The sequence below is a fragment of the Cherax quadricarinatus genome, chromosome 46 (assembly GCF_038502225.1).
Source record: "Cherax quadricarinatus isolate ZL_2023a chromosome 46, ASM3850222v1, whole genome shotgun sequence".
NCBI lineage: Eukaryota > Metazoa > Arthropoda > Malacostraca > Decapoda > Parastacidae > Cherax > Cherax quadricarinatus.
Genome location: NC_091337.1, coordinates 16,925,219 through 16,951,086, shown reverse-complemented (window position 1 = coordinate 16,951,086; position 25,868 = coordinate 16,925,219). Strand labels below are relative to the sequence as shown.

Below are 25,868 nucleotides of genomic sequence, written 5' to 3'. Positions count from 1 at the left end.
ATATAAACATGATAAACACACTCCACAGTAGAATATATTATCATAAATGTGAGATGTTAGGTGTAGATGAACGTGTATCAACCAAAACCAGACGCTGTCTGTTTACATCCTCCGCGACTCTCCTCTCTCATTTACTCTTTCTCTCTTTCTCATTTATTCATTTTTATATCATTTACTCACCTCCCACCCTACATTAAGACTACAAATATTTTAAGGTAAGTATGTAATGAGTGTACTGTATATGCATTTTATCGTTCTAGGGCGTGGGCGAGTGATCACCCGCACCCTAGAGTGAACGGGTGGCGAGTGAGTGATCACCCGCCACCCGTTTAGTTTGTATTTTTACATTGTCAGAACTCTATGTATCTTGTTCTCTCTCGTTGACTATTTTGTTAACTAGTTGGCGATTTCCGCTTTACGGCGGTAGCCTGGAACCTAACCTGCCGTATAAGTGGGGCCCTGCTGTATATATTATTTCACAAACATATACATAGTTGACCATCGATTATGACGGTAGTTATGTTCCTGAAAATGGCAAGTAAGGCAAATATCGTCTAAAACATAATGAAGAATATGAAAAAAATAGGTGTAGTTATTTGGACCCCTAAAAATGGCATTTTTTTTTTTAGGTCTCCCAGTTTTAAAAAAATAATAATGTAATTTTAGTTGGTTGCTGTTATTATGTTTAATGCATTGCCTAAGGCTAGAAATGTTACATCAGTAATATTTCTTACCTTAAATTATGGTTGCTGGTTTATGTCATTGATTCTGAACAGAGTGGAGAGGGATGCTGTGGCCCTACTGGTCTTAGGTGGAAGGTTGTGGATTGTTTCTTGAGGTGGATGATTGAGGCTCTGGCACTAAAGTTGATGGTTGTACTGGAGTAGTAAGGAATTCTGTATTGTGTCTTTGGTGTCTTACCTTGTACTTTGTACAGCTGACAGTAAGAGGACATCACCTGCACTAGGCCCTAAAAGAACATATGGGAAAAGTAGGGTTATATTCATTAGACTCCAGATTTTCTGGAGTTGTGATTGAAAATTTGCCAAAATTTTGCAATTACATGTAGTTGTATATCAAAAATGTCATAGAAGATTGCACCTTAATTGATGGTATACTGTGTGTGTGTGTGTGTGTGTGTGTGTGTGTGTGTGTGTGTGTGTGTGTGTGTGTGTTGGTGGGTTCATGCATGCGTGCATGTAATGTATATTTTTTATTTTCTATTGTAACTTGTTATATCTATAATTTTTTTATTAATATTAGTTTGTTGTTAGTGTTTTTACTAATTGATCTATATATTCATTAGGTTTAGTATTACAGTGCCAAACACTTTTCATTTATCTAATACACTTCATGTATACAATATGTTTAATGTGTATTTTTTGCTCTTTTAGTATTAATCTTAGTTTAAGTCTGCCCAAGATGCTTGGCATAGCCATGGACTTTCTATGCAAGAAATAGCTAATGCAAGGCAATCTTTATAACTTGGAAATTAAATTATTATTATTATTTTGATCATTATATTTATTATAACTAATTATACTGTTATTGTAATACAGTAAGCTTCCATCATTGCATATTACTTATGCTAAAACAGCTCTACTACTGTGCATGTTTTAGCATTATTTAGTTTTAATCCAATGAATTCAGCTCAAAATATTGCATATAATCTGGACTTTTCATAAAGTATCACTTGTGTATTGTAAATTGTATTGTACAAACACAGTTCTCCACTTGTGCATTAGCATCATCTGACAAAAACATAATAATCTTTGTCCCAGCTGAAGGCTGCTTATAATTAAAATATTTGTACTGGACAATGTGTGGAAGGCCAAGGACTTAACCTTAGGCCCACCACAAATGCTGTGTGCAGTTTCTGTACAGTTCAGTTCTCTCAACCTGGATGGCAGCCTGGTTGCATACCTATGGATTTTTTTTTTTTTTTTTTTTGTATTTTGCTTGTATTTGGCTAGGTGAGCATTGTGTGTATTTTGTTTCAGAAATTCACATAGAACAAGGAAAAGAGATGGCAATTTTTTGCATATGTCATTCAAGCTCTATTTTTGAAATGATTGATAATGGATTTTAAGATACTAAGTTAGAATTTTGTTTAAATTTGATATTAATGAGTGTAACTTTGGAATATGAAAAATATTATGATTGTAAATGGAAGAAACAGATGTGAAACTGGTTTTGCTTATCTGGAAGTTAGTGCATCTCTCATTATACCAGTGTAAATATTGATGCTGAATTTATTGCTGAATGAATGCAAACAAATGTAAAATGAACATTAACAGGTCAAGTAAATGAACAAAACTTTAGGGATGATGAATAGGATGTGTGTATATTTAAATAAACATAAATTATGAATAACCACAATATTTGTCATAGTTGTGCCCCATCCATCTATAGATTCTATTCATTGAAGAGAAATCATGAATTCCTATTAGTCAATTGGAATGTGAAAGATCAAGAATTTCATGTTGATACTGAAGGCTTTTGTAATTTTGGGTGTGCATATATTTATCATAATTGAAAATTTCACTACATAATGGTGTATTGAGAGGACTTGTAAATTCCTTTATCAAGAATGATATATCGTTATAAAGTTTTAAAGATTGATTTTTCTTCACAATAATTTTTTTTTTTATTAACACATTGACTATTTCCCACCAAGGTAGGGTGGCCCAAAAAAGAAAAACTTTCACTATCATTCATTCATTCACTGTCTTGCCAGAGGCACACTTACACTGCAGTTATAACACTGCAACATTAACACCCCAATGTAAATAAGTCACTGTTTGACTTTTTTGGGTTATCCTAGGTTCTTTACACATATGCTGCTATGTATGATAATCTATGTAACTATTTGTGTATACCTGCATAAACTAACTTACTTACCCTCCTTCAGAGTGCAGGCACTGTACTTCCCATCTCCAGGACTCAAGTCTGGCCTGCTGGTTTCCCTGAATCCCTTCATAAACATTACCCTACTCACACTCCAACAGCACGTCAAGCCCTAAAAACCATTTGTCTCCATTCGCTCGTATCTAACACGCTTATGCATGCTTGCTGGAAGTCCAAGCTCCTTGCACACAAAACCTCCTTTACCCCCTCCCTCCAACCTTTCCCTGCCTTCCCTCCACTACAGAATTATACACTCTTGAAGTCATTCTATTTTGTTCCATCCTATTACAAAAAATGCCAGCTAATGGTCTTATAATTCATTTGTCAAAAACAAGTTCTTCTTCGCACTTATTGGTTTACTTGGCACTTATAAATAGGTTAAAAATTAAGATATATATATTGGATGTTTATTTCATTACAAAGTATCACTTTTACAAGGGCAAGAGTGCTACACACTCACAATTGACCCATTGAGGGTGTATGTCAACCCTCTTGAACCATTACACAACCTAGATTCTCCCTACTTGTGATACTTTACAACTAATTTCATGTACTGTATTTGAGAGTAAAATACAATCAAATGTTAAATTTTTCAATGACAATATTGTGTGCATTTTAACAATGTATATATTTGTGCACTTAGCAACAATTTAAAAGGACGTTAATCTGTTCCTGTTATATAGGTTACATTTAAATGCTGTAATACCTAATAAAATATACAATTTGTTGCAATGTATGGTTTTTAAAATTCATATATGTTAAATCTATGTCTAATTAAAATTTAACATACATATTTAAAATCAACTATTAATGTCACACAAAGGCATAGCCAGCATGACACGGTTTATTAACTCAGTTATTAAAGATCACAAATATGTATTGAATTTTCATAAAAATCTAAAAAAGTTTTCCTTACAAATTTTATACACAAAGCTGACAAATGGTGGGCACTATGCCATAGTTCAACTGGAGTGTGTACCACAAGGCCCTGTCCTAGCTGATCTGGTATATTTGCTTGATGGAAAACTTGCCCAGGCCATTTGTGCCAGCAACTCCTGGCTATGGTTTTGGCGATAATGGAGCACAGCTGGTGGTGGGTCACAAGCCTGTCCAGCACAAGTGACTCACAAGGTTTGACTCATGAGCCTGTGGATAATTAAGGATACTGGCTATCCCATGGCACCTTAGGCCAGATCAAGCCATCTACTCTTAACTATGGCAAATCAGATATAAATTATGCTCCTATCAAACTACTTCAAATGGTTAACTACTTTTTACCATGCTATTAAATTCTCTTGGAAGGAGAAGAATCTGGGGTCTAGAAAATTACAATATAAAAGCTTACAGAGCTTGCCATCTTGATGAACAACCATATAGCTTAACAGGACCCGGCGTCCCATGGAGGGGTGAGTCCCGCAACTTGTGGTGAGATATGGCATGGAGGAGGCCAGGGGCAGGCGCTGTGTTAGACACAAGCGGCGCGCCAGGTCCAGCCTTGCCCTCGCCCCCGTCCGCCTATCCTGCCCTGGTATACACCATGGGACAGCGCACTCTCGTTCCCATAACCTGTGTACGGCCTCCTACTTTAAGGTCCGTCTAACGGCAGGGGTGATGAGGAAAGGTGGGCTGCAGCAGTGCAGAAGGGCCAGAAGTGGCCGACGGGCGAGGGCAATGTGGCCGGCAGAAAGGGGCCTGCCGGCTCCTGGCACGGGGTGGGGTCAGTGAAGGCAAGGCGCAAGACGAGAGACCGTGCAGGCAGCCAGTTCCGCCAGGACCAGGGTCAAGGACCGGGCAAGGCCAAAGGGGGCGCAACACTGATATGCTGGGGCCCTGCTAACCACTAGTTATACAAGTCACCAAAGGCAGTCAACATCAAAGGTCACCAGCCGTCTTCACTGGAAACACTTTATACCATTCTGGTGGATGTGAATCCACATATTCATAATTGCTATATAATGCACAAGTACTCTTGGCTCCTGAGCCAATGAGGTGCTTGTCCACAAAATTTTACCATTTTATCTCTTCAACACATCTGACATTTTGCTGAAAAATCAACTCATAGTAGCAGGTATAGGCCTCCTGATATCCTCCATTACTACGAAAATGAATACTTTATAATATGCGGCATTTACCAATATCCTTAAAATTTATAGGGGCTAAGTATTAGCAATATATTAGAGAGTGTATCTTATGGTAGTCCAAGGGCTTTAAAACATACCTCAAAAATGGATTGGAAGTTTCAAACGAATACAACACGTCACTGAACGACACCATATTACACGAATTGACCAAAAGACACCTAAATTGGTCCCAAAACAACTAGATTTCATACTGCCTTGAAAACTAACCATTGCAGAGTACACTCTCCTTTAGGCAATTGTATTAATAAATTATAAGCAATAAATAAATAAATGATAATAAATTATATGCTACGCAGTTCCTAAACGTGATGTACTAAAACTATTCTTTAAGTATTTTTCTCTTATTTCTTTGGTGTGGCTATCTCCTTACAATCCTTAATAATATCCCTGTTGTACTCATTTACTGCCATCTTGTTTACATTATAAAGAAGTAACTTTGGTATAATTATGAAATGCTGAGTAAAGCATGACACAAATCCGAATCTCACTTTAAACAAGATGCCAACATGAGCAAGGCAATAGGGCCTATGTAATATTACAGTGGCGCAGACTTATTAAATTAGTCTGCTGTGGAAAAGAGATTTTTGTTTTCCCTGCTACACCATACTTCTAAACCATCTATTCTTATATTCAGGACTGATTTCTGACATCATCATGCTGAAGATAATTATTTTATAGCAAGAATATATAGTCCTTACTATGTCTATACATATACTTTTTGATCCCAGTCACAGTTTCGCAGTACTAGAACTTTGCTGTTAAGTCACAATTCAACTATTAAAAAGCAGTCAGTCTAGTAAATGTCCAAATAAAAGCAGTCTCTTTTACACAGCAGCCTTAACATAATGCAGCCTGACAGTGGTGCGTATGTACATATTGGACTAGATATGCTATGTCAGAGAAACAGCTTCATTCTTTCAGAAATGAGTAATTCTTACTCCTAAACCACAAGGGTGTATAACATGTAAATATATGAAACAAATAAAATAGACCAGGTAATGGAGAAATCATCTTGAACTCTCTTGGCACATTTCTGTCAATGGTTCAAAAGTTATGTGGATGACATATAGGATATTAATAAGGGGAGGGGAAGGGAATTAAGTTCCCAAGAAGGTGGAGAAAACAATAATAATGACTAGATGGAATGTCTGAGATCATAGATGAAAGATCGCTGCAAAAACTGTAATCTTTTAAAAAAATAACAAGTACACCTTGACTAGAAAATAATGCCACTTTGATCTGACAAACATACAGATGTCTAAAAATCTAAGCCACAAAGAAATGCACAAATCTTATTAAACCATTGGATACAAATGATTTAAAAATATATCATGATATAAAATTGACTGGAGATAAGCGTTGGTACCCTTAGTCTAGTGAATATGCTATCCACTGTACATATGATCAAATGCAGGGTCAATAGTCCTACCAAGTTACCTTCAGCATATATACAATGTCTTCATGAGACTTCCTCTATACTTGAAAGCTATCTAGCGCTTTAATCTATATATCTATAGGCATCTACAGGTATAGAGAAGCTAATCCTCTAGTTTGACACTAGACTAGGGGCCTCTAAACCCTTTGAGGCCATCACTTTGGTTGTCCAACTGTGGAGCTGGGAAGAGACCTTAGCGCCCTGGTCTGGTAGGTTGGGTCGTGCCCCGCCCGGCCACACGGCACGCAAAATGGCGTGAGGAGCACCAGTGCACGTGGCATCACTGCTACAGCGGCCCAGTTTGAAGCTAAGCACTTGTGGACAGTACACCCACAGACTACCAGGTAAAAACATGGGCATTTACTGAGCCCTAAGACGACAGCCAAGGGGGTGGCAGCTGCGTGGGCGCCCGGGCACAGCACAGGGCGTGAGGCAACAGACACGAGACACGCAACACTTAGTACCCTGAAGGAGCAACCCGTCAGCGGGGCGGGTTAGGACACATCCGGTGCTGGGAGATCCACATCACCCGGCCAACTCGCACAAAATGGCGTAGAGCTGATAGAGCACGTCTTAAGTATACTGTACTACTATTCTTAACAATATGATATAGTTGAAATATTATGATACGTAATATAACTTTAACAGAAGGCTTATTAATATTAAAAATATTGTTTCCATACTCTCAGTAATAACATGGCTATCAACATGTGAGAGGAGAGGGACCTTTAGTCCCAAATCCTTTTTTTTTTTTTTTAGTACCGTGCAATTGCTCGGTACAGCGTATATACAGTTTGTGTACACAGTAGCACAGGCCTCAATTGTGGACTTCTTTCAATATCTCTCTCTCTCTATCAAAAAAATAAGAAAAAATCTGATCTGTTTTTATAGTTACCGTCCTTTCTCGCCACCTCTGAGGCCTCCCGCAGCCTGTGTAGCAACTCAAGCTCTCTGGACTCGTATATGTAGCACTTGTAGTATAGAAATATGGGATTAATGTTCATCTTGCAGAGGAAGTTATATTTTTCAAGTATTTTCTTCTCTGTTTTTTTTACTTACAACCTAGGCTTTGGATTCCTAATACTTCATACAAATGTCATATTCAAGCTATGATAAACACGAAACCATCTTCTTCAAGAATAGCTTCACCATCAGATACCCCTGCAAAATATAAAACAAATAATTAAGAACCAAATTAAATGACGGCAAAGGTTATTATCTATTTTGATACAGATTTTTTTTGTGTTTTCATAGTATTGTATACTGTGTAATATATTAAAAAATAAAAATAACGTGAATGCACTGGAACCTTGGTTTTCGTTTGCCCTGGTTTTTGTCAAATTTGGTTTTTGAGGACTTTTTTTCGTCAAAATATTGTCCCAGTTTTCATTCACCTTGGTTTCCGTCTGCTGTACAGAACGTGCCCACATGCCCGTGCCCACACAAAGCATCTCACGTATGCATTCCGAGTCAGTCTGGCTTTGTTTCTTGTCTAGTGAACATTACCCTGGGTGTTCATATGAAACTTTTCATAATAATTGATTGTGTTTTGTGCTTATTGAGTGCAACTGCTAAATAAGCTGTGGGGCCAAAGAAAGTTCCGAGTTCTTTGATAAGAAGGTGAGAAACACGATAGAATTCAAGAAAGCACTCATAGAATGAGTATTTTTTGTTAATATTTTTGGGTATCTGGAACGTATTAATTGGATTTACATTATTTCTTATGGGAATTATTGCTTTAGTTTTCGTCAGCCTCTCTGGAACGAATTTCACGAAAACCAAGGTTCCACCGTGTAATAAAAATAAATTTTATCAATTCGTAAGTAATGCCTGGGATACGTATTTCAGTTTAGTGTTTTTGTTAACACAGTTAAACCTTGTAATTCACAGGGGCTAGGTTGCTGGAGGGGACATGATCACCATGTTGCAGATACATAACAGGAAATTTCACCTTTCAGTGGCCTTTAAACATTTTTGGCCATATAAAAATAATGATGAAATTTAAATGCTGTACATGATGTGTGAACCAAATATATGCAGAAGTTAATGCTCTCTAGGGAGGAACCTGGATGCTGGTGAAGGCCTCTTTATCAAAGGGACTGGAGCTGCTGCTGCTCTTCCTTGGCTCAAATGTGATTCCCCCCCATTCCCCAGGTGCTGTATAACCCTAGCAGAGTTAGCACATCCCCATGATAATTATGCCACTTATTTGTCTACATATACTGCACTATAGTACAGGTATATTCTTGTCACACTCAGTTTAATTAATACTATGTACAATGAGATCTTGTGATACAGTATTACAATTGTGTCAAGGCAAAATACTCTTCATAATATTTCCATGTTTTGAAGAGTAATCTACATTGTTTTTTGGATGAATTCCACTTTTAGCATTATACAATTGTAATAAGTCTGAAATAAGGCATCTATCTGTCTGTCAGCTCCACACCCTATTCGTTGATAAGGAAACTAGTGGTGGCATGGCAAGTCTTGCTTGTTACCAATATGTGCTACTGAAGCAGTTTTTACTACTGATACACTGCATGGACTACATTATCCTAAATTGTTTTCCCCCACCAGGTGTGAGGAAGTGGTAGGCAACCCAAACAATAAACCTGAATCCTAAAATAATGGGAGGTAGCATATGTGAAAGCATACAGCACATATCGTACACAGTCTGGTCTCAGACATACAGTGTACGTCAGAAACAGTTTAAAGGATGAAAGAGAAAGTATACCAAGCAAAGTTATGAGGTATATACTGGGACCCGCACACGTTGAGGACTTAGTGTAACTATTACACTGGTGCTGTTATAGGATGCTCTACTGAGTGTCCCCTCAAGGAAAGTTCCTTGATGTTGGTGAGGGGCTCTTGATTTAGGGAATTGGATCTGTGCTCCAGTTCCCCGAATTATGCCTGAATGCCTTCCATATCCCCCCCCAGGCGCTGTATAATCCTCCGGGTTTAGCGCTTCCCCCTTGATTATTATAATAATCTACTGAGTGTCTGGTTATAAATAGTTTAATACTGTAATTAATTATTTTAATATGGTGCAAAAGCGAGGCTTGCGACATTAATTGTACAATAAAAATAATAATAATTTAAAAGTGTAGTACCTGGTCTCCCCTACTGAGTGTGGCTGTTAGTAGGGTCTGTTGGCATCCTTTGGTCGCTTGAGTTGAACCTTTAGGCGCTTCATGCCAATCTGGAAGCCATTCATCGCCTGGATAGCAGCCTGAGCTGATGCAGGGTTGTCAAAGCTCACAAAACCTATAAATATATAAAATTGTTGACTGACAGTCACATCTGTGATGGCAATATCTAACTCTAGGTAAAAAAGAATACACTAATTTACATGACATAACTGTAGCAGCAAATCTTTTCGAGTCAATCCATATATTGTTTTTCTTCCACTCCCTTTATGGGGAGTATCTTAATAGTAGTGATGCTATACAAACCTTTTAGGTATAGCACTTAATTTGATTATTAATAATGCTGGTGAAGAGCTCTTCAGAGAACTGGAACCAACCTTCCCTTCCTCAGATCAAACCTGATTTTCTCGCATTCCATAGCTGCTTTATGACCCCAACAGGTGTACTGGTTCCCCAGGAATAATAAATAATCCATATTGCCTTCTATAACACTTTTCTCATTATTTTAACTTTTACTAGGCTTTACTACCAGTGTCCGCTTCTCTCCAATATTTCCACTTACAAATGCTGTATAGCCCTTGTGGCTTAGCGCTTCTTTTTGATTATAATAATAATCCACTTACAAATGCTAGCAAGCCTTGTTCCATTAACAAACATTTGCATCTCACTCTAAACAAGAATAGTGGAAGTGCCATGGGGAGGTGGAAGCCACCCGAAAATCTAGTCCTCCAAATAATAATGTTTTAAGTCCCCTGGTCCCCCCTCTTTCATCCACTCTTATGGCCGCCTCTGAGAAGAAGTCAAATTATTTTTGATGAGTAGAAAAATAAGTAAGTTTGATATATGCCAAAAATCCTACAGGGAAAAACAAATCTTCAAAGATATTATATAAGACTTGTAATATGTAACAAAAACTGCTGCTAAGCAACTTAATCATGTGACTCAAGTGTTTCAAGGCGAGGGGTATGGGGTCTTGATCCAAGGAATTATACTTTACTTCCTTTTCCGTGGATCGAACCTGATTGCTTACCATTCTCCCAGGCATTTTCTCTCGTTTAAATAATATATCCCTTTCATTTTCTGTCAAAACAATTAACAAAAATGCTATATAAAATAACTGAAATTGGAAAAATATAATTAATATAAAGAAGTCACTATTTATATATAGAAGTCCTACAAGAGGGTCATATTGAAGCTGAGATCTTGATCCAAGGAAATAGAGCTACTCTCTCCTTCCTTGGATGGCAAATAATTTCGTCCCATTTTCCAGGTATATCATCCTTACAGGTTTAGCGCATTCCCATGAAAAATAATAATTCATTGGTACAAAAAAACGCAGACTGACTTCAACTAAATCCCTTAAGAAATTCTGAAGTGAAGTCAATAAGCTGAAATTTGGTGCAGTCGTATTTGTAATAATGCTATAAGTAGCCTCATGTAGATGAAATATCGTATAAATAAAGGTCTCCTCTTTGCTGTATGCGTTTTTCAAGTCAACTAGCATGCCAACTTCAAAAGGAAAAACATATATGAAGGAGATCTCACCAAAGCACTTGCTCTGATTAGTAGCTCTGTCGATGAACACCTTGGAGGAGATCACATTTCCAAAAGGGAGAAACATCTGCATAAGCTCGGCATCGCCAAACTCCTGTGGCAGGTGATAAATGAAGAGGTTGCAGCCCTCGGGTCCAGAGATGGAGCAGCCTGCCAAAACAACCAAATTAAATTCAGACTGCTAGCGTGAGCCAATCTATAGAAGGGAATGTTGGAGGAACACGATGAGTTAAGTATAAGAAGGCGAGATTATTTAGTAGTTGAGTGATAATACAGTTAAGATCTTTTTCGTTGAAGGAGGAAAACTGATTAGAAAGTGTCACTAGGTTATGGTGACAGGCCAGCTAAGTCGTTAGACAGATAGTTAAGAGAAATTTCTAGTTTTAATTGAGGTTTTATGAATTACTCTGTTATATGTATAGTTAATATTCACATATTTTATTTTACTAAACATTTAATTACATGTGATGTAAGAATATACTGTAAGCATATATGATCTAACCTGTTAAGTATATATATTTAAGGAATCAAAGTTTAGGGTACAATTTTTTTTGGGGGGGAAGGGGACAGGGTTACATAACTGTAACATGAAAAAAAGTTGAGATACATAACAGGAGACAAAGACTGCTAGTACACTGAAATTTGGTGTACAGAAGTATAGTTGTACAAAAAATGATTGTTTTGACAATTCTCTGATGAGTAACATGGCATACAAAGTGAGTGCCGAAGCATGTGCTAGTTCACAGAAGCTGAATCAGAAAAGGATTGTGAAGGATGGCTTTGAAAATGGCATCTTCTCTTCACAATAAAACAATTAAAAGAACTTAAAGGGGGCAAAAGGTACCTATCAAGTGTCGACATCAAACTAAATTAAAATCTTGTGTGCTCTTTATACAAAATAATTTATCTCTATTAAACCAGTACAATAAAGCAACAAGTTACACAAAATATTATTGAATCAATTTTACCTAAAGCTCTTTATTACGTCTACCATAAAAAAAAAGCTTGAAGAAATGCTTCATAATTTCCAGAAAATGGCTCAGAAAAGAGCAATAAGCACATATGCAATATTAAAGTACTACAACACATAATTCAAGAGTCCCAGTGAATAAGAGCCTTAAATGCTAAAACTGCCACCTGTACTGGAAAATCGAGTTGTTTACATGTGGTACATGACTCACGAAATTGTAATAACAAGATTGTAAACAAACCAGGGAACGGGTGGGCTTTGAACACCATGGCGAGTGAGACGTAAAACTCCAGGTCAGTGTGTAAACCGTTGAGCCAGCTGGCTACAATAAGATTCATCCAACTAAGAATATTTATACACCATAGAGAAGTTAACATGGGCTACATTGTGACCACAAATGCAAGTTTTTACAAATGAATCTTCACCCAGTTAGATGTATCTTATTGTAGCCAGCTGGCCCAGTGGTTTACGCACTGGCCTGGAGTTTTAAGACTCACTCGCCATGGGTTCAAACTCCACCCGTTCCATGGTATATGTGGTACATACTAATAATTCCAGTCATGTGGTTTCTCACATGTTTATTTATAATTTAAGAAAGGTTTGTCTTCTTCCGTCTTGTGTTATAATTTTCGCAAGAGAGAATTAAATAAATGATGGCTTGCAGGGTCTCTGTGAAGAAAATGGATTTTTTGACGATATATGGGAAATTTTCTCCAACCCTACACTGCCCTTGGTAAGACTTGATTGCCTCTCATTCCCCAAATGATGGATGACCCCTGTAGGCTTTTTTTTTTACTTTCCCAGAAATATTAAGATTCGTGTTACGCTTGTTTTAGCCATATAGTCCACTCAGTGGAACTTTCCATCATTGGATCATGGCGTTCCGCTGGTTTACCAGTCCACCCCGAGGAAAATTATATATCATATCATACGCGCATATTTTTTTTTTTTTACATTTCACAGTTTGTCCTCCCGTATACCGTACATTGAAAAGAATAACTTGGAGAAGTCAAATGTCTTAAGCTCATATCACAATGCTCTGAATACAATTAAAAAAAAGCTATAAAAAGCTGGTACCATATAAGTGTACATGAAAAAAATTAACTGTGTAAAAATGCTGTGTGACCTCTACTGATTTAACACTTCCAATAAAATAATAATAATAATAATAATAATAATAATAATAATAATAATAATAATAATAATAATAATAGAGTAATAAGGTTCAAAATGACATTTTTTTTATAGAAAAAATAATTAAGAGTGTCTTTAATGCACGTAACAGGAGGCAGGAGAGGGTTGTTTCTCTCGGTATATATACATTGAGAGTTTACTTTCAGTTCCCGTTTTAAACCAAGTTAACTAACCAGAAAAGGAAACCAGAGATCAGGACCCAGATATTGGGAGCTAATTAACTATTGAACAGAGGACGGAACCTCCACTACTCTTCGCTTTAAAAGATCAATTAGGATTTGCAGCGTCGTGAAAGTGAACACAGTTTAATACAGTATAAGAGGTAATAGGTAAGAATTAGATTTTATTAGAACTGAAGATACGAACACTCCACTCAGCAAGTTAGTGAAACCTGGAGGAGAAGGACCTAAGAGTTAAGCAGGTGGATGCACTGTGATCATTGTGAACAATATTGGAACAGAGCCAAACCCACCACACAGGGAAGATTTGAAGATGGCAAAAAATACCAACAAGCTGATGAGTAAGACACATGTGCAACAGTTGGGTATTTTGATAAAGATACCCAACTGTTGCACATCTGTCTTACTCATCAAGAGAATGGCAGATCTTAGGTACTGTGTGTGTAGTAATAGTTACGGTTATGCTGTTGCCACGATGCTGCTGTTTCGCTGCTACACAGTACCAAAGATCAAGTTTATGAAGCTGAACAAGACCAATAAGTAAATTATATACATATTTTGTAGATTTTCAAGTGGAAGGAAAAAACCTAAACGAAAACTATTTTTTATTTCATATTTCATCAAAATTTGCTACATAATGTAGCATATCTTGAATTGATAAAGAAAAATACATCAATAGTCGTATTTAATTATGGATAGTCATCTAACTGAATGACTTATAAACTTTCAAAGAAAGTAATCTAATAACCTCCCATACAAGGTACAGTAAAATATTTGCCTTAATAGTCTAAAGACAGGCTTAAGTTTGCCCGAAATGCTCTGCATTTTAAGGTGTTTTCTGCATGTACACATGTCATCAATCTCTCTACATTGTATCATGCTAAAATAAAGACTGTGAATCTGAATCGTAAACAGTCAGACAAGTATGCATTCATATTATATATAATTTTTTTTCTATATGAAGTACTGCACAATGAAAGTAGCCTTTCGGTTATTATTGCTATTATAATTCTTAACACACTCGAAAACTGATGAACTGTCTCGTGCACAATTTACAGACCGCTGGTGCTGATAGATTTGTAAATTGAACCACATCATATGTGGTTACGTTTTTAATGCACAATTTACACAATTACCTACTTTGCTGTGATAATGAGGAACAGTTTTCGTGAGAGTGTAATTTACATTATTCTTGGACATGTCTTTTATGGTAAAGAATTAACAATGTAGTACCATGCAATATCATTTATTTTAATTAGGGGAAAGTGCCCAACCCACTGGGAATAAACAATATCTGGGGAATGGGAAGCCTTCATGTTATACTCAAGGGAAGAAAGGAAGGTGGGCTAGAGTGCAGGTAATGAGGAGAGGAGTTGAAAAGGCATGTTGGAGATTTAAGAATGTAGCGTTAGTGTGCAGTATTAGCATGTGAGTGTAGGAGAGTGGTTATGAGTGAGAAGAGGAGTGATTGGTGGAATGAGGTAAAAAGGCTGGTAAGGGAGGAAAAGTTAGCATGTGAGAGGCTTTTACAAATGAAGAAGTGATATGATATGCAGGATATTCAGATGGAGAAGAATATGGAGAGTAAGTGGGAGGTTAAAAGAGTGGTCACTGAGAGATTGGGTAAAGTCTTATAAAAAAAATTGCTGAGAACATGAAAAAACATTTGTAGTTAGATTAAAAAGCTGAAAGAGCTTAGCGAAGCAAATTGATTTAGCACTTAAAAAAAATGAGATTTATTAGACGTTGAGTTGGAAGTATTGAGATGGAGGGAATATGATCAGTTGCTAAGTGATAATGAAGAAAGGGAGGCAGGAATTTTATGCATGGAGCAGGAAGGTACAGCCTCCTGTAGAAGTGAGGATGATCCAGATGTGAGTGTGGGGGAGAAGTGTGTGAGGCGGTAGGTAGAATGAAAGGGGGTAAAGTAGGATAGATGCATTAAGACAGAAATGTTAAAAGTAGGTGGGAATACAGTTTTGGTATGGTTTGCGCATTTGTTCAATATATGCATGAAAGGAGAGGAGTGTACCAAGGGATTAGCAGAGAACATGCACAGTTCCTTTATATAATGAAAAATGAGAGTAAAAAATGTGTAGGAATTATAGGGTAATAAAAGTGTTAAGTATACCAGGTAAAGTGTATGGCAGTTATTATTGAAAGAATTAAGGGTAAGACAAAGTAGGAACGCAGATGAACAAGGAGGTTTTAGGAAGGGCAGAGGAATGTGAAATATGAGAATTCACTATATACATTTTTTTTAATACTTGTATTACTGCAATCTTTCTTTCTTTTCCAACTATAAGCTTTACTCTGAGACTGGGTCATGGAGGCAACGATCCCGGGAATCATTAATAGTTAACTAGAGTACTAAATATGAGCCTCAAGGAATTTTTTCCATTTGAGATTTTGGGAGGCAGTGAAAACAAGGTCAACATCAGTTGGTAACCTCAACTTTTTCAAGAATCTCATCTTTTTTTCTCTACTTTCGTTTTAAAATATGTACTCGCATTCTTCTGAGATTTTTACTTAGGTAATTATTCATCTATAAGTCATATCCGGATGAACTCAACATGGGCAATATTGAATTAAAAAATGCATCAAGGATGCCGTTAAATTAACACTTAGTTTGATATCTAATATATGACTGAGAATAAAGCAAAAACATTTAACTATGGAGATAAATAATACATATATTTTAAGTCATGACAGAGAACTTTCTGGGTATTCACTCATCCAACATATATTAAAAATAATTTCAACATACTGGGCATCATTACCAGAATACACTACTACTACATACTATAATCAACACTACTTACTCTGTACTATTTAATCCACCCTTATGTTACCTATGGTATATTTGCATGGCAATCTATAGTAGCAAAAATAATCTAAATCCAATCGTATCCCAGCAAAAATCTGCCATTATAATAATTACTCAATCTGGCTGTAGACATCTCTACTTCCCCCTCATAATATTAAGAGAGACGAACCTATTTAATGTACAAAGTACTGTGCACATTACATAATAATGTGTTCAGTACTGATGTTCCACAGGTACAGTTCAACGTGAGCAAATGTTCCATGGAAATAAAAATAAGCAAACTTTGGAATAGCCTTCCCTAAAAGATAGAAAAGATCATGTCTTCCAACAGACTAACAGACTCGAAACCACTATCAAAAAGGCCTCTTGAAATTGATGTAATTCTTTATGAAATGGTCACACATTTCCTATGCCAGTCATATCTAAAACTGCTAGCTCATTCCACTACTACATTTCCAGGGAAATATTTACCATTTGATTATTTACAGAAAATATTTATACTTACATCTTGCATAAAACTTAAACGGGATAATCTTTATCTAAATCCCTAAGTAGTTGGTGCCTGTAATGCTGTACTTAACAGACTTTTGTTGTGCAAATAGGAATTTCTGAGCTGTTTTATATCTGATGTGTATACAAGCAAATTGTTAGCCCATTAAATGTAATATCAATGGTTGTTTCAAAGTTATTATTATTGTTGTTGTTGTTGTTATTGTTGTTTTTGTTGTTGTTGTTGTTGTTGTCTTTGCATAACTGAATTGTTGGGGTAATTTTTAATAACGTCAAACATCATACGCTTTATAACAAACAAATTTATGGTAAAACTATTGTCAAAATCATGAGAAACCTGAACTAAGCCATGATTATCGCTCTCCCATCATCATCATCATCATCATCATCATCATAATAATAATAATAATAATAATAATAATAATAATAATAAAACTTATTATTTCTAAGCTGTGAGTCGGATAAGTCAACATTTTCCGAGAGACAACTTAACCCAATTATTTTCAGGTTAATTTAGTGGGCGCCATGAAATGCAATTAGCATTACACAAAGCTTACCGGGTTACGGCAACTTTCAGCAGCCAAGAACCACTTCATATTACTGCTAGCAATCCTCAGTCTAGAAAATACGATACTTGTTCAATCTCGCTGGTGGTTCCATGGCTTTTCTTCCGTAGAAAATAAGCCACATATTCTCCAATTATTTTTTTCCCTCTTCGATTAAGAAAATGAATATGCTGAAGCAGAATCTTGTGAGACACACTTGCTGTTGGAGGAATCTCTTGTGGAAGTCTGGCTGGTTCTTATTATTATAATCATAACAAAGCGCTAAACCCATGGGGGTCTCGTGATGGTTCTTCTTAAGAACTTAAGTGAGCCCAGCTTCATATTGACAGTGTGTTGAAGTCCAAGTGCTGACTCGAGGAAGTAATGGAGAGGCGTCATCTTATATAAATCCATATATACAACTGTGCAACAAATACTGCTCACTGACACAAACAACTCACAAAAGGGATGATGAAAGTGCAGGGGCTCAAAAAAAGGGGTTGGTTGCTGGTTCATTTGTCAGGGAAAATCTTCTGATGAAGGTTTTGCACATTAAATGGTCCATTTATTAGTGATGGTCCTAAATGACAGAGGCATGAGAAACTAGTTGTGTCTAAGTACACAAATGTACCTGGTGTCCTGACAAGCACAACAGTAACTACTTAATACAAGAGACCTATTAGATGGACACAGCACTGTTCAGCAAGTGTCTATGTTCAGAATCACATCCATAATATTAAGTATAATTCTGCTTCCATTATATACAGTACAGAAATAAAAACTATGTATAAACTAGCACACCTCAGTTACGTCATGATCCAAAATTTCGCAAGGCCATTGGAAACCTGATACTATAACTGCCATGGCCCTAAAATTACTTATTCCTCAAGCGTTTCGCTCCTCTCAAACGTTGCAAAATCTAAATATTGCTTCATTTGCTCCACTGACCAGTGTTTATTAAGCTTGTGTGAGCTACGACATTTTTTTGAGATTTTAGTTGCTGTCATGTGAGGAAGGTAACACCTGCCCATGAGTGGTCGACAATAACGATAAGATGAAAATTTGACATATATGCAACAAATGATGCACACTTGTCTAATTTTTCTCCGTGAATTGATTCGGAGAAACTGGTTAGATGTTCTTAAAGTGGAAAAATGCAGTGCCAGCACTCGGAAGGTAAGTAGGGAAGTTGCACTTCAGTGGATCATTAGAACTGTATCGTCCGTGATATTATGAAGAGTCGGGTGAATATGTGTTAGTGAATATATATTCCTTCTTGATGGACAACACCCTTGATGGACAACACTCAGCCTTGATGGACAACACCCAGCCTTGATGGACAACACTCAGCCTTGATGGACAACACCCAGCCTTGATGGACAACACTCAGCCTTGATGGACAACACCCACCCTTGATGGACAACACTCAGCCTTGATGGACAACACCCAGCCTTGATGGACAACACTCAGCCTTGATGGACAACACCCAGCCTTGATGGACAACACCCAGCCTTGAAGGACAACACCCAGCATTGATGGACAACACCCAGCCTTGATGGACAACACCAAGCCTTGATGGACAACACCCAGCCTTGAAGGACAACACCCAGCATTGATGGACAACACCCAGCCTTGATGGACAACACTCAGCCTTGATGGACAACACTCAGCCTTGATGGACAACACCCAGCCTTGAAGGACAACACCCAGCATTGATGGACAACACCCAGCCTTGATGGACAACACCAAGCCTTGATGGACAACACCCTGCCTTGATGGAGAATACCCAGCCTTGATGGAGAATACCCAGCCTTGATGGACAACACCCAGCCTTGATGAACAACAAACAGCCTTGATGAACAACACCCTTCTTTGATGGACAACACCCAGCCTTGATGGACAACACACAGCCTTGATGGACAACACCCTGCCTTGAAGACAACACCCAGCCTTGATGGACAACACCCAACCTTGATGGACAACACCCAGCCTTGATGGACAACACCCTTGATGGACAACACTCAGCCTTGATGGACAACACCCAGCCTTGATGGACAACACCCAGCCTTGATGGACAACACCCGGAATTGATGGACAACACCCGGAATTGATGGACAACACCCAGCCTTGATGGACAACACCCAGCCTTGAAGGACAACACCCAGCCTTGATGGACAACACCCAGCCTTGATGGACAACACCCAGCCTTGAAGGACAACACCCTTCCTTGATGGACAACACCCTGCCTTGATGGACAACAACCTTCCTTGATGGACAACACCCAGCCTTGATGGAGAATACCCAGCCTTGATGGAGAATACCCAGCCTTGATGGACAACACCCAGCATTGAAGGAGAACAACCAGCCTTGATGGACAACACCCAGCCTTGATGGACAACACCAAGCCTTGATGGACAACACCCTGCCTTGATGGAGAATACCCAGCCTTGATGGAGAATACCCAGCCTTGATGGACAACACCCAGCCTTGATGAACAACAAACAGCCTTGATGAACAACACCCTTCTTTGATGGACAACACCCAGCCTTGATGGACAACACACAGCCTTGATGGACAACACCCTTCTTTGATGGACAACACCCAACCTTGATGGACAACACCCAGCCTTGATGGACAACACCCTGCCTTGATGGAGAATACCCAGCCTTGATAGACAACACCCAGCCTTGATGGAGAACACCCTGCCTTGATGGAGAACACCCAGCCTTGATGGAAAACACCCAGCCTTGATGGATAACACCCTGCCTTGATGGAGAACACCCAGCCTTGATGGACAACACCCAGCCTTGATGGAGAACACCCAGCCTTGATGGACAACACCCAGCCTTGATGAACAACACCCAGCCTTGATGGAGAACACACAGCCTTGATGGACAACACACAGCCTTGATGGACGACACCCTGCCTTGAAGACAACACCCAGCCTTGATGGACAACACGAAGCCTTGATGGACAACACCCAACCTTGATGGACAACACCCAGCCTTGATGGACACCACCCTGCCTTGATGGACAACACCCTGCCTTGATGGAGAATACCCAGCCTTGATGGACAACACCCAGCCTTGATGAACAACACCCAGCCTTGATGGACAACACCCAGCCTTGATGAACAACATCCAGCCTTGATGGACAACACCCAGCCTTGATGAACAACACCCAGCCTTGATGAACAACACCCAGCCTTGATGGACAACACCCTTCTTTGATGGACAACACCCTTCTTTGATGGACAACACCCAGCCTTGATGAACAACATCCAGCCTTGATGGACAACACCCAGCCTTGATGAACAACACCCAGCCTTGATGAACAACACCCAGCCTTAATGGACAACACCCAGCCTTGATGAACAACACCCACAGCATTGATGGACAACACCCAGCCTTGATGAACAACACCCTGCCTTGATGAACAACACCCTGACTTGGAGAACACCTAGCCTTGATGGAGAACACCCTGCCTTGATGGACAACACCCAGTCTTGATTGAGAACACCTAGCCTTGATGGAGAACACCCTGCCTTGATGGAGATCACCCAGCCTTGATGGACAACGCCCAGCCTTGATGGAGAACACCCAGTCTTGATGGAGATCACCCAGCCTTGATGGACAACACCCAGCCTTAATGGACAACACACAGCCTTGATGGACAACATCCTGCCTTGAAGGACAACACCCAGCCTTGATGGAGAACACCCAGCCTTGATGGACAACACCCAGCATTGATGAACAACACCCAGCCTTGATAGACAACACCCAGCCTTGAAGGACAACACCCAACCTTGATGGACAACACGCAGCCTTGATAGACAACACCCGGTCTTGAAGGACAACACTCAGCCTTGATAGACAACACCCAGCCTTGATGAACAACACCCAGCCTTGATATACAACACCCAGCCTTGAAGGACAACACCCAGCCTTGATGAACAACTCCCAGCCTTGACAAACAACACCCGGCCTTGAAGGACAACACCCAGCCTTGATAGACAACACCCGGCCTTGAAGGACAACACCCAGCCTTGATAGACAACACCCAGCCTTGATGAACAACACCCAGCCTTGATAGACAACACCCAGCCTTGAAGGACAACACCCAGCCTTGATGGACAACACCCAGCCTTGATAGACAACACCCAGCCTTGAAGGACAACACCGAGCCTTGATAGACAACACCCAGCCTTGCAGGACAACACCCAGCCTTGATGGACAACACCCTGCCTTGATGGACAACACCCAGCCTTGATGGACAACACCCAGCCTTGATGGAGAACACCCAGCCTTGATGGACAACACCCAGCCTTGATGAACAACACCCAACCTTGATGGACAACACCCAGCCTTGATGGACAACACCCAGCCTTGATGGACAACACCCAGCCTTGATGGACAACATCCTTCCTTGATGGACAACACCCTGCCTTGATGGACAACACCCAGCCTTGATGGACAACACCCAGCCTTGATGGAGAACACCCAGCCTTGATGGAGAACACACAGCCTTGATGGACAACACCCAGCCTTGATGAACAACACCCAGCCTTGATGGACAATACCCAGCCTTGATGGACAACACCCTTCCTTGATGGACAACACCCTGCCTTGATGGACAACACTCAGCCTTGATAGACAACACCCAGCCTTGATGGAGAACACCCAGCCTTGAAGGACAACACCAAGCCTTGATGGAGAACACACAACCTTGATGGACAACACCCAGCCTTGATGGACAACACCCAGCCTTGATGGACAACACCCAGCCTTGATGGACAACACACAGCCTTGATGGACAACACACAGCCTTGATGGACAACAATCAGCCTTGATGGACAACACCCAGCCTTGATGGACAACACCCAGCCTTGATGGAGAACACCCAGCCTTGAAGGACAACACCAAGCCTTGATGGACAACACCCAGCCTTGATGGACAACACCCAGCCTTGATGGACAACACCCAGCCTTGATGGACAACACCCAGCCTTGATGGACAACACCCAGCCTTGATGGACAACACCCAGCCTTGATGGACAACACCCAGCCTTGATGGACAACACCCAGCCTTGATGGAGAACACCCAGCCTTGAGGGAGAACACCCAGCCTTGATTGACAACACCCTGCCTTGATGGAGAATACCCAGCCTTGATGGAGAACACCCAGCCTTGATGGAGAACACCCAGCCTTGACGGAGAACACCCAGCCTTGATGGAGAACACCCTGCCTTGATGGAGAGCACCCAGCCTTAATGGAGAACACCCAGCCATGATGGAGAACGCCTTGCCTTGATGGAGAACACCCAGCCTTGATGGAGAACACCTAGCCTTGATGGAGAACATCCAGCCTTGACTGAGAACACCCAGCCTTCATGGAGAACACCCTCCCTTGATGGAGAACACCCTGCCTTGATGGAGAATATCCAGCCTTGATGGAGAGCACCCTGCCTTGATGGAGAACACCCTGCCTTGATGGAGAACACCCTTTCTTGATGAAGAACACCCTGCCTTGATGGAGAACACCCTGCCTTGATGGAGAATATCCAGCCTTGATGGAGAACACCCAGCCTTGATGGAGAACACCCTGCCTTGATGGAGAACACCCTGCCTAGATGAAGAATATCCAGCCTTGATGGAGAACACCCTGCCTTGATGAAGAATATCCAGCCTTGATGGAGAACACCCTTCCTTGATGGAGAACAACCTGCCTTGATGGAGAATATCCAGTCTTAATGGAGAACACCATGCCTTGATGGAGAACACCCTGCCTTGATGGAGAATATCCAGCCTTGATGGAGAATAACCAGCCTTTATGGAGAATACTCAGCCTTGATGGAGAATATCCAGCCTTGATGGAGAACACCCAGCCTTGATGGAGAACACCCAGCCTTGATGGAGAACGCCTTGCCTTGATGGACAACACCCTGCCTTGATGGAGAACACCAGCCTTGATGGAGAACACCCAGCCTTGATGGAGAACACCCAGCCTTGACGGAGAACACCCAGCCTTGATGGAGAACACCCTGCCTTGATGGAGAGCACCCAGCCTTAATGGAGAACACCCAGCCTTGATGGAGAATGCCTTGCCTTGATGGAGAACACCTAGCCTTGATGGAGAACATCCAGCCTTGATGGAGAACACCCAGCCTTCATGGAGAACACCCTCCCTTGATGGAGAACACCCTGCCTTGATGGAGAATATCCAGCCTTGATGGAGAGCACCCTGCCTTGATGGAGAACACCCTGCCTTGATGGAGAACACCCTCCCTTGATGAAGAACACCCTGCCTTGATGGAGAACACCCTGCCTTGATGGAGAATATCCAGCCTTGATGGAGAACACCCAGCCTTGATGGAGAACACCCTGCCTTGATGGAGAACACCCTGCCTAGATGAAGAATATCCAGCCTTGATGGAGAACACACTGCTTTGATGGAGAATATCCAGCCTTGATGGAGAACACCCTGTCTTGATGGAGAACACCCTGCCTTGATGGAGAATATCCAGTCTTAATGGAGAACACCATGCCTTGATGGAGAACACCCTGCCTTGATGGAGAATATCCAGCCTTGATGGAGAACACTCAGCCTTGATGGAGAATATCCAGCCTTGATGGAGAATACTCAGCCTTGATGGAGAATATCCAGCCTTGATGGAGAACACTCAGCCTTGATGGAGAACACTCAGCCTTGATGGAAAACACTCAGCCTTGATGGAGAATATCCAGCCTTGATGGAGAACACCCTGCCTTGATGGAGAATATCCAGCCTTGATGGAGTACACCCTGCCTTGTTGGAGAATATCCAGCCTTGATGGAGAACACTCAGCCTTGATGTAGAACACTCAGCCTTGATGGAGAACACTCAGTCTTGATGGAGAACACTCAGTCTTGATGGAGAACACTCAGCCTTGATGGAGAACACTCAGCCTTGATGGAGAACACTCAGCCTTGATGGAGAACACTCAGCCTTGATGGAGAACACTCAGCCTTGATGGAGAACACTCAGCCTTGATGGAGAACACTAAGCCTTGATGGAGAACACTCAGCCTTGATGGAGAACACTCAGCCTTGATGGAGAACACTCAGCCTTGATGGAGAACACTCAGCCTTGATGGAGAATACTCAGCCTTGATGGAGAACACTCAGCCTTGATGGAGAACACTCAGCCTTGATGGAGAACACTCAGCCTTGATGGAGAACACTCAGCCTTGATGGAGAACACTCAGCCTTGATGGAGAACACTCAGCCTTGATGGAGAACACTCAGCCTTGATGGAGAACACTCAGCCTTGATGGAGAACACTCAGCCTTGATGGAGAACACTCAGCCTTGATGGAGAACACTCAGCCTTGATGGAGAACACTCAGCCTTGATGGAGAACACTCAGCCTTGATGGAGAAATCTCCATGTGTTTTAGTTTAAAATTTTTAAAACAAGTAAGTGAATTACTGTGATGTAAATACTGTATTGCTGGCGGCACTGCAGTGCATGACTGTGTCCCTAACTGCTGCAGTGCATGACTGTGTCCCTAACTGCTGCAGTGCATGACTGTGTCGCTAACTGCTGCAGTGCATGACTGTGTCCCTAACTGCTGCAGTTCATGACTGTGTCCCTAACTGCTGCAGTGCATGACTGTGTCCCTAACTGCTGCTGTGCATGACTGTGTCGCTAACTGCTGCAGTGCATGACTGTGTCCCTAACTGCTGCAGTGCATGACTGTGTCCCTAACTGCTGCAGTGCATGACTGGGTCGCTAACTGCTGCAGTGCATGACTGTGTCCCTAACTGCTGCAGTGCATGACTGTGTCCCTAACTGCTGCAGTGCATGACTGTGTCCCTAACTGCTGCAGTGCATGACTGTGTCGCTAACTGCTGCAGTGCATGACTGTGTCCCTAACTGCTGCAGTGCATGACTGTGTCCCTAACTGCTGCAGTGCATGACTGTGTCCCTAACTGCTGCTGTGCATGACTGTGTCGCTAACTGCTGCAGTGCATGACTGTGTCCCTAACTGCTGCAGTGCATGACTGTGTCCCTAACTGCTGCAGTGCATGACTGGGTCGCTAACTGCTGCAGTGCATGACTGTGTCCCTAACTGCTGCAGTGCATGACTGTGTCCCTAACTGCTGCAGTGCATGACTGTGTCCCTAACTGCTGCAGTGCATGACTGTGTCCCTAACTGCTGCAGTGCATGACTGTGTCGCTAACTGTTGCAGTGCATGACTGTGTCGCTAGCTTCTGCAGTGTATGACTGGGTCGCTAACTGCTGCAGTGCATGACTGGGTCGCTAACTGCTGCAGTGCATGACTGGGTCGCTAACTGCTGCAGTGCATGACTGGGTCGCTAACTGCTGCAGTGCATGACTGGGTCGCTAACTGCTGCAGTGCATGACTGGGTCGCTAACTGCTGCAGTGCATGACTGGGTCGCTAACTGCTGCAGTG

The 25,868-nt window shown here is 40.8% G+C and overlaps 1 protein-coding gene across 19 annotated transcripts in view; it reads right to left on the bottom strand.

Moving 5' to 3' along the window:
* Window positions 1-7,194: 7,194 nt before the first annotated feature.
* Window positions 7,195-25,868, bottom strand: part of bru3 (bruno 3) — a 1,045,770-nt gene continuing 1,027,096 nt past the window's right edge. For all 19 annotated transcript variants that reach the window (XM_070094553.1, XM_070094557.1, XM_070094562.1 and 16 more), the window contains 3 exons: window positions 11,181-11,339; window positions 9,600-9,753; window positions 7,195-7,644 (listed from right to left, as the gene is read on the bottom strand). In XM_070094553.1, the coding sequence (XP_069950654.1) occupies window positions 9,626-9,753; window positions 11,181-11,339 (287 nt within the window). In that variant the 3' untranslated portion in view covers window positions 7,195-7,644; window positions 9,600-9,625. The remainder of the gene's footprint in view (window positions 7,645-9,599; window positions 9,754-11,180; window positions 11,340-25,868) is intronic.